General features: G+C 38.6%; 1 protein-coding gene and 1 long non-coding RNA gene across 2 annotated transcripts in view; both read left to right on the forward strand.

Annotated features, from left to right (window-relative positions):
• The window catches only part of clcn2b (chloride channel, voltage-sensitive 2b), a gene marked incomplete at its 5' end in the record, with an annotated part of 109,845 nt that extends 102,375 nt beyond the window's left edge, over positions 1–7,470 (forward strand). The window contains 2 exons of the mRNA XM_015054803.1: positions 3,577–3,663; positions 5,417–7,470. Of these exons, the coding sequence (XP_014910289.1) occupies positions 3,577–3,663; positions 5,417–5,611 (282 nt within the window). The remainder of the gene's footprint in view (positions 1–3,576; positions 3,664–5,416) is intronic.
• An 85-nt stretch (positions 7,471–7,555) lies between these two features.
• LOC106961231 (uncharacterized) lies at positions 7,556–10,332 on the forward strand. Its single transcript, XR_001427731.1, has 2 exons — positions 7,556–8,271; positions 9,437–10,332. It is a non-coding gene; the product is annotated as an uncharacterized LOC106961231 (long non-coding RNA).
• Positions 10,333–10,337: the final 5 nt, after the last annotated feature.

Raw genomic sequence — 10,337 nt, forward strand, 5'->3', positions numbered from 1 at the left:
TTGAAGATTCAGTCTTTTTATTTTTCTCTAGCTGCACAAATTCACCCTATTCCAGTGTAAATACTATAATTCAACAAATAGGCATAAGTATGATGACCTTGAATAAACATATCACCATGTAACTGCTTTTGATTAAAGCAGAAAAACTAGAATAAAGGAGCTGTTTTATTTGATGTATTTCTTAATGTTTAACATTTGACCATAACTGAATAACAGTATGGTATTAGTGTTAAATAACACACACAAAAAATAATAACAATCTCCATTATCTATTTTATTTCTGCTGTTTTGATTTTTGAACTATGAATTAAATTAAAGGTTAACAGTAGACATTCTGCTCGTTATTATTCTCTCATTATTGGCATACATCTTAAAGTTCAACCACTTAATACTCAACTTTTACAATTACAGAGCAACAAACAGGGTAAAAAGAAAAGCTTTTTTGTTAACTGGATAAGGAAATGCCTAGTAAAATACTACTGGAGGGATTAAAGCATTTTGTTGGCAACAATTCTGACCTAATTTATGTAATGAGCAGCTTCATTCCTTCAAGAGTCGTGTTAAAGAACACATTCTTTGGTTCTGGTGAAAATGGTAATGTTCAGGCGGATCTAAATGTTTTCTGTCATCCAAACAAACAAAGATACTAACAGGGTTGTTTAAGCTAAAATTATTTTATAATAATTGTTAAAATATGGAAGAATAGTGGTGATACTGAAGAAACATTTTAGTTGGAAAGAGTATATTCAGAGGGTCCATCCTACCCACTGCCTGCAGTACAGACCTGGGGTTGCTTTAGTAGTTTCTGTTCAGTTCAACATATTAATGGAGATTACTACCCATTAATAAAGAATGAGGTTGGTTTTTTGTTGCATATGAAAAAGCTTTTTGCCATTCATCAGTCAACCCAATTAATAATAATAACAATAATAATCAATTTAATTTGTACCGCACTTTTCATTAGCAAAAATCTCAAAGTGCTACACAGTGCAACTAAAATCATAGATGAAATCAGCATCATAAAAATCATGTGGAGGCAGAATAGGCTTGCTTAAATAGAAAAGTCTTTCTTTTAAAGTCAACCAGTGGTTGCGGAGCTCTCAAATAATCTGGGAGAGATTTCCAGAGACGGGGGGGCAGCCACAGCGAATGCCCAATCTCCCATGGTCTTTAATCTGGAACGAGGAAGGTGGAGGAAGCTGCAGTCTTGTGATCGTAGAGATCTGGTGGATGAATGTGGAATGAGAAGGTCCTTCAGATAATCCGGTGAAGTTCTGTTTAAACATTGATGGGTAATGAGAGCGATTTTGTACTGAATTCTGTAGGTGACAGGAAGCCAGTGAAGATCATGCAGAATAGATGTAATATGGTCAGATTTACGGGCTCTCAGTAGAATCCCTCCTGCGCTGTTTTGAATGTATTGAAGCTTCTGAAGATGTTTTCTATGGATTCCAACAAACAGAGTTGCAGTAGTCGAGCCTGGAGGAGATAAAGGCATGGACGAGAGACTCGGCATCAGAGAAAGAAAGATGGTCGAATTTTGGAGGTATTATGAAGATGAAAGAAACAAGTTTTAAACAGATACTTATTATGATTTTCAAATGTTAGATGAGAATCCATTCTTACTCCAAGATTTGTAACAGTGGTGGAAAGGGGGATGTCTTGTTCAGAAAAAAAAAATAGTCGTCAAAGTTGAAGATTGAACCTGGTGAGGTGTGCCAGTCAATATGGCCTCAGTTTTGGAGCAGTTTAACTGAAGAAAATTTTGATTCATCCACGTCCTTATCTCTTCCAGGCAAGTAGTGAAGGCAGTGAGTGAAAATGGTGGTGATGATGCTCCAGTTCTAATGTAAAGTTGTATATCATCAGCATGGCAATGAAAGGAGATGTTGTGCCGATTAATGATTTGACCCAAAGGCAGCAAGTAAAGGGAAAATAGCAGGGGCCCTAGGAATGACCCTTGTGGGACACCACAGGAGACAGAGACAGACCGGGACTTGGCCTTGCCAAGGCTAACAATTCCATAGATCTACTGGATAAAGGCACTAGAAGCAGTCCTACTACCTCATCCTGCTGTAATTTGTCTGAAGCTCATCTTTTTTTGGTAAAATCAGGGTGAATAGACCTTAGTGCTTTAAGAAGTTTAAGCTGAATGTTTTTTGTTTTTTTTGTATTTTGTTCTTTTGTGTTTTTTTGTTGTTGTTTTTTTTTTTCATTATTAGGTTCTAGCAATGGCTCTGTTAATTCTTTAGCTTTTGGCAATAAATCTCACTACTTTTTTAGATTTAGATATTTATCAAACAAGTCCATCAGCTTGTTGCCAGGTATTTATCGCTGTTATAACCATTTGACTGAAAGCAACAGTCTGCTCATCTCACAGCCTCACCAGTGGCACTATAAAATAACAGCAGTTCATCAGAAAAAAAATTACAGAGCAGCCAGCTAAAATAGAAAGGCTTAGTGGCTTTTTATGTAAGGTTGACTCCATTAGGCAGCTCTGTCTGGGTCCAGCGTGTTGTTTATGATTGCAGCATTCTTCATTTGAATTTGTTCTGTTATTTATGTTTTTGCTTCTTTTTTCTGCGAATGCAGGAATTTCTGTTTGCAGTATTTGTTTCATTTGCTTCTTGTTTTTGTGTGTTTGGGAATTTGCATAATTAACTTGTTTGCAGCTCATTTTCAAATCAATCAGTCAAGTTTATTTATAGCACATTTCAGCAATAAGGCATTTGCTGTGCGTTTACACCTGTTTGCAGTGTGTTTGTGCATCTTGGCCACCATAGTACAATCACTTATCTGTCTTAACAGCAATATTAATATTGGATGTTAATATCGAGCCAAATTTTTATTTCGGCACATCCCTCATGTATATTATGCATAGGGTAAGATGTTCATGTCTGGTAGCATGAAAATTTACATCATGACAGATTTTCTTCAGTTTTAATTGTTAAATAAAAATTATATAATTAGCCTCTCAGCAGCTGAATTGTCAAGTGTCTGATCATTCCAAAAGTTTTGAAACAGGCTGATAATGAACCACAAGATTTCACTTTTATCTCACTTCAACACGTGTTGGTTCCTCTGTTCAGCTTTCCATTTTTAGCTTCTAGCTATTTGGCATCTCCACATACAGTTGCAGCTCTTATGTGGCTGTTAAACCTCTTGTGTTGCCTACTGCGCTAATAAAGATGCTTTGCTACAAAATTTGGTTCATTATTGTTCCATAGCTAAGATAACAAAAGCTTTTTTTTTTATGTGCGGTTTAAAAGGATCCAATTTTCCAACTGTGAAGGTAATTAGCTTTGGCTAATTAGCAACTGCAGGGATAGTATTTTTTTTTCTCCCTTTTTAAAGTGTGAATGTTCTTGGAAGTGTGTCCAGGGATGTCCAAAGTATCTGTATCCAATTTAGCTGAACATGTTCAGTGAGTGTCTTGTGAATGAAGTGTTGGATAATTAAAGTCAGTGGTGCATTTCCTTAAATGAGCTCCATTTCAAGCCTGAAACATTCACAGAGCTGTCTCTGTGAAGGTTCTGGTTGGATCTAAAGATTAATTCCATCTTTCATCTCCCGTAGACTCACACCATTTTCTCCCTGCTGGGCCTCGACCACGCCTACGTCACCAGCATCGGCCGTCTCATCGGGGTGGTTTCCCTCAAGGAGGTAAGTCTGGTTTTTTCCTCCTTTTTGTGAGAATTGATCTATAATCATTGCAGAATCGAATTCTGCTCATATCCGTGACATCCATTAGCACTGACGGCGCGTTTGTTGTTTTTAAAACTGTCTCATCAGCGGAGCTGTCGCTGTACTAAACTAGCATACAGTTACACAAAGGCCTTTCAGTCATCTTTAATGATTCCTCTTTTCTGCCTGTGATTTACTGTGGCAGACATAAGGCTCTTGCAAATTGCTGTCTCTTATCTATTGTCTCCGTCTGTCCTCTGCCCACGTCCCTCTCGTTACATATCTCCTGCCTCCCTAACAGCTCAAAACCTCACTCTTTTTCAGTTGGCCAGGAAGTAGAGAGAGGGCTGTTGCTAAGTGCAGGCACTGCTTTCCGGACCCTGACATTTAAAGCTTTTTTGTGCTTTGTTCCGCTATCAGACAAAAAGTCCATAGCAGACAAAAGCTGTTCTCCTTTACAGACATTCCTATTATATCACAATATGTTTAGCACATATGATGAAGAAATCACCAAATTTCTTCCTTGTGTTGTTTTCAACCTCAAACAGAAAGACTGTTGTTTTTTTAACTGAAAAAGTTGTGTGAATTTGAAGCAAGCACATTGAAAACTGTTTCAAGTGTAAAAGTGTTTTTTTCTTTCTTTTTTTTTGTTAAATAACCACTTGCCTGGTTTGGATAAAAATCAGTCAGAAACAAATTTTAGATGAAATAAGGATTTCTTCCTGTAATTGATGATTAGCATAAATAAAGTGGATGCCATACTTTTCTGTGACTAATAAATGAGAAGCTAAAAAAGCTAAACCTACCTTTGTCTGTCCAATTGAAAGACTTGTACTTTGTCCTGCATTTCTATTAATTATATCTCAGCAGTGCATCAATCCATCCATATTTCCATTGTCCTCCTCAAATCCCAAAATCTGATTATAAGTGGTAAAAGATTTTGGAGGGAAACCCACACACCCCTTTCCCTATCAGCACTCTGCAGCTCCTTCTTGTTCTTAGGCAAGAAGGCAAATATAGCCCCACCAGGAAAAGGGCAGCCCACCTATTTCTGGTTGAAAACCATGATGTCTGACTTCAAAGAGCTGAATCTTATATCATCTCCTTCATTTTTGGCTGCTGACACTTGGTCAGACACAGACCAGATTTTTCTTGAGAGCATCCATGGTCCTCCTGCCAGAACGCCTTCAGGGACACATGCTCCAGTAAAACACATGTAGGGACTTTGACATCCATTTTATTATTCCAAAACTGTTTTATTATTATTATTTTGCATTTAATTTTTTCTGGATTCCAATTTTTTACTCTAATCATAGTTCTTAACAAAAAAGTGTGTATTGAGTGAATGAAAAATATTTCAATCAAATAGCCAAAGAATTCCAGATGTAAAAACTGTTATTCACCTTTCAGAAATACAATAAAGTTCTGTTATATTAAATGCTTTTGCAAGATATTCAAAACACATTCTTTGTGCAATATAGGGCCTCACATATTCCATATTTAAAAGAAAGAAAAGTCTTCCTTTTGTGAAATCAAAATACATTAGTGTTTAACTCGACACAAAAAAAAGAGTCCCAAAGAAACTAACAGTAGAACTTAACCAACTGATGGACTGGACTGGGTATATTTCTGGGGTCCTTTTCCAACTTAGGATGAACATCAGCCAAAACATTATTCCGAACTCTTTTTTTCATTCCCTTTTGTTTTTCTGAACTTGTCTTTATTCTTTCAGCTACGCAAAGCCATCGAGGGCTCTGTGACAGTAAAAGGTGTGAAGGTGCGTCCGCCTCTGGCCAGCTTCCGGGACAGTGGGACCAGCAGCAGCGAGACGGAGGCGACAGAGCTCCATAAGCTGTGGGACCGTCACAGGAGCGTGTCACTGCCAGGAGAACAGCCCACGTCGGAGTCCGACGAGAAGTCCCAGTGAGGGAAAGCTGAGGACAAATAGGAAGAAGAGGTGCAGGTGGGGGAAGAGGAGGTGGAGGATGCATTGAGATCTTTAATCTCCAAAGCCACAAACATGCAAAACTCCTCAGGGCTACAGATCATTATTTAAGTATAGAAAGTTCTGCTATGCCGTTCTCCCTTCTCTCCTCATCTGCCACTCTACCTCCTCCAGCACCACCTCCTCGGCTTCTTTACTCACCCTGTGCTTCCTCCAGGAGCCTTGCTGTGGCCCAGCCAGACACTCCACAGGAAGACATAAACACCTACCTGGCCCCGGCTCTCCATTTACCCTTGGGGTTCCACAGTGTATCGTGTTTGTCTCCTCCAAAGCTGGGTCTGAGTTTTTAAAAAGGGATTTTTTTTTTTTTTTGTAGACTTTATTTTATTTTATTTTTGCTTGTGTTTAGAGTTTGAATCAAGGTTTGAAGATGCAAAATATGTCAAGCAAGTCTTCCACTTGAGTCCTGAAATTCAACAAGGAAGAATACTGTAATGTTTGTGTGTACTGGGAGTGTGAATGTATGAAAGGAGAAAAATGTGTGCATGAAAAGGGCAGCATAGACTCTATCGTATAGGATTTTTTTTTTTTTTTTTTACTGCCTTTAGAACAAATTTCAGTCTTTATTGTCCTTTGTGACGAGGTTCAGTCTTGATAAATCAGGAGGTCTGGAAGAATCAGTTTGTCCCACGACCAAGCATTGAACTGATAAAGGGACAGATGCTGAAGTAGTTTGTTGTTTATGTCTTTTCCTGTGCATGCTCACCCCTCCACTGCACGTCCTAGCGATTAGGTCGAGTGCAGCGAGCAGCCAGGCCTATTGGCACCATGGTGTACACTCCCTTTATTCTGTAGCTCTGGCCTCAAGTGACGTGAGGCTGAAACGCACACAAACACTTTGCAGCAGTGCACTCAGACGGTGGATGTTCTCTGCTTATTTAAATCTGACTTTCAGTTTCTGAGAGAGTTGGGGAAGATGAGGAGGACGGGAGGGAGGAAGGACAGGAATCAAATGCTTGTCTGGAAGACTGGATACTCATCAATCTGAATTTAATCGCTATGTGAGCTGTTATATCACCTCAGACACAACACAAACCGCACTTATATACTGGTACAAAATGCTGATGAAATATTCATTGTCTGCTTAAAACCACTGACCGAAATCTATAACGGACCAACAGGGAGTGATTTAACTTGTTCAGTTGGACAAAATAACTAGAGTTTAGCTGCTGCATTATTATTAGACTACTGTTAACGACTCTGAGGCATGAATGTGTAACAGCACTGTGTTTTCTGATTCCTGACATGACAGATAACACTAAATACCTTCCATGTCTTCCATAGTTCCTTCTGTTCATTAAGAGAAAAACATTTCTTCCAGCTTCTCCGTCCTGTCCTAAACATCCTAAACGCATGCCTTAGGACCAGGCAAAGATTTTTGCCACCATTCTATTGCCTTATAAAAACTCTCCCAGCCTCCCAATGTCTTCAGTGGTTTTAAATAGATTTTAGCATCTTTTCTTGTTTGGTTCTGCAGAATAGGAAGTGTCTGCAGCGACAAAGCATAGCTTTGCATGAGAGAAAGCATGTGGCATTTATTTTATGCGATCAAAACGCACCAAAAGCAACAGACAATTGGCCGGATGAATGATGTCTTGGATTTGCCATCCTGTGCCTGTATTTTCTGCCATTCTGCTGTGTCTCCCTCTTATCCAGTAATCTTTATTCGTTTCCTGATTTATAACCGGGTATTGGAGTCTTTGTGGGCTCAGAAACTTACAGATTAATATATTTAATATCATTCCTGTAATCTGAAATCATGATCTTGTGTTTTAACCAATCTTCCTGGTTGACTCGTCTCTTTTTGTTTCTGGGGAGATTTTTCATGTTTTGTATTTATCTTTTTGTNTTCTTCAGTTTTAATTGTTAAATAAAAATTATATAATTAGCCTCTCAGCAGCTGAATTGTCAAGTGTCTGATCATTCCAAAAGTTTTGAAACAGGCTGATAATGAACCACAAGATTTCACTTTTATCTCACTTCAACACGTGTTGGTTCCTCTGTTCAGCTTTCCATTTTTAGCTTCTAGCTATTTGGCATCTCCACATACAGTTGCAGCTCTTATGTGGCTGTTAAACCTCTTGTGTTGCCTACTGCGCTAATAAAGATGCTTTGCTACAAAATTTGGTTCATTATTGTTCCATAGCTAAGATAACAAAAGCTTTTTTTTTTATGTGCGGTTTAAAAGGATCCAATTTTCCAACTGTGAAGGTAATTAGCTTTGGCTAATTAGCAACTGCAGGGATAGTATTTTTTTTTCTCCCTTTTTAAAGTGTGAATGTTCTTGGAAGTGTGTCCAGGGATGTCCAAAGTATCTGTATCCAATTTAGCTGAACATGTTCAGTGAGTGTCTTGTGAATGAAGTGTTGGATAATTAAAGTCAGTGGTGCATTTCCTTAAATGAGCTCCATTTCAAGCCTGAAACATTCACAGAGCTGTCTCTGTGAAGGTTCTGGTTGGATCTAAAGATTAATTCCATCTTTCATCTCCCGTAGACTCACACCATTTTCTCCCTGCTGGGCCTCGACCACGCCTACGTCACCAGCATCGGCCGTCTCATCGGGGTGGTTTCCCTCAAGGAGGTAAGTCTGGTTTTTTCCTCCTTTTTGTGAGAATTGATCTATAATCATTGCAGAATCGAATTCTGCTCATATCCGTGACATCCATTAGCACTGACGGCGCGTTTGTTGTTTTTAAAACTGTCTCATCAGCGGAGCTGTCGCTGTACTAAACTAGCATACAGTTACACAAAGGCCTTTCAGTCATCTTTAATGATTCCTCTTTTCTGCCTGTGATTTACTGTGGCAGACATAAGGCTCTTGCAAATTGCTGTCTCTTATCTATTGTCTCCATTGAGCTTAATCTTATATCATCTCCTTCACTTTTGGCTGCTGAACAACGCTCTGCTGAAGGCTGACAGTCATGGCCTGGAGATGCCAACTGAACCACATGAGCTACTAAAAGAAAGTTGAAACTCAGTTGAAACAACACCCCCTCGCACACGCACACACACACTCTCTCTCTTCTGATATCTTGAGATTTTGTTCACAAAGCAAAAATAGGACTGGTGACAACCTGCAGCCCAAGTGGAGTTCAACTGAGAACAGCTTTCTCAGCTTTATGCCAAAAATGCGGACACTTGGTCAGACAGACCAGATTTTTCTTGAAAGCATCCATGGTCCTCCTGCCAGAACGCCTTCGAGGACACGTGCTCCAGTAAAACACATGTAGGGACTTTGACATCCATTTTATTTTTCCAAAACTATTTTTTTTATTATTATTATTTTGCATTTTAATTTTTCTGGATTCCAATTTTTTACTCTAATCATAGTTCTTAACAAAAAAGTGTGTATTGAGTGAATGAAAAATATTTCAATCAAATAGCCAAAGAATTCCAGATGTAAAAACTGTTATTCACCTTTCAGAAATACAATAAAGTTCTGTTATATTAAATGCTTTTGCAAGATATTCAAAACACATTCTTTGTGCAATATAGGGCCTCACATATTCCATATTTAAAAGAAAGAAAAGTCTTCCTTTTGTGAAATCAAAATACATCAGTGTTTAACTCGACACAAAAAAAAGAGTCCCAAAGAAACTAACAGTAGAACTTAACCAACTGATGGACTGGACTGGGTATATTTCTGGGGTCCTTTTCCAACTTAGGATGAACATCAGCCAAAACATTATTCCGAACTCTTTTTTTCATTCCCTTTTGTTTTTCTGAACTTGTCTTTATTCTTTCAGCTACGCAAAGCCATCGAGGGCACTGTGACAGTAAGAGGCGCAAAGCTGCGTCCGCCTCTGGCCAGCTTCCGGAACAGTGTGACCAGCAGGAACAAGACGGAGGCGACAGAGCTCCATAAGCTGTGGGACCGTCACAAGAGCGTGTCACTGCCAGGAGAACAGCCCACGTCGGAGTCCGACGAGAAGTCCCAGTGAGGGAAAGCTGAGGACAAATAGGAAGAAGAGGTGCAGGTGGGGGAAGAGGAGGTGGAGGATGCATTGAGATCTTTAATCTCCAAAGCCACAAACATGCAAAACTCCTCAGGGCTACAGATCCACCGTGTTCCAAATTATACGCAAATTGAATTAAAGATTAAATTTCTAAAATCCTGCAAAGAAATTCAAGCATAATCTATCCACAAACTCACAAGTTCAATGGATGCAAGAATTGTGCATGTGATATCAAAGAAAGGCTCCTATGTTAACATGTTACTCTGTCTGTTAAGATGTTTTACATTGAAATAGCTTTTGATTTTAGTACATGTGACCACTTAATGCTGCACATTCAAAGGACAGTTTACAGTTCTTCATAATACATCAAATGTTTAGAAAATCTGCTGTGCATAATAATTTGGAACAGTGCATTTTGAGTTTTTTTTTATTTTTGAAAAATATACTGTTCTCATTGGGAGCTTTGTTCAGTAAAATTTGATTTATACTGTAATAGTTCATGACTTGAAAATTATACTGACCATCATTTGCATTGACAATTTAGGAAAATCTGAGAAAATATCACTTGCTTAATAATTTGGAATAATTTGGTGTATTGTTAGACTACTGTTAGGCATGAATGTGTAACAGCACTGTGTTTTCTGATTCCTGACATGACATAACACTAAATACCTTCCATGTCTTCCATAGT

This window comes from Poecilia latipinna, unplaced genomic scaffold, assembly GCF_001443285.1.
Source record: "Poecilia latipinna isolate Pla-1442-1.1 unplaced genomic scaffold, P_latipinna-1.0 Scaffold1279, whole genome shotgun sequence".
In the NCBI taxonomy this organism is placed as follows: domain Eukaryota; kingdom Metazoa; phylum Chordata; class Actinopteri; order Cyprinodontiformes; family Poeciliidae; genus Poecilia; species Poecilia latipinna.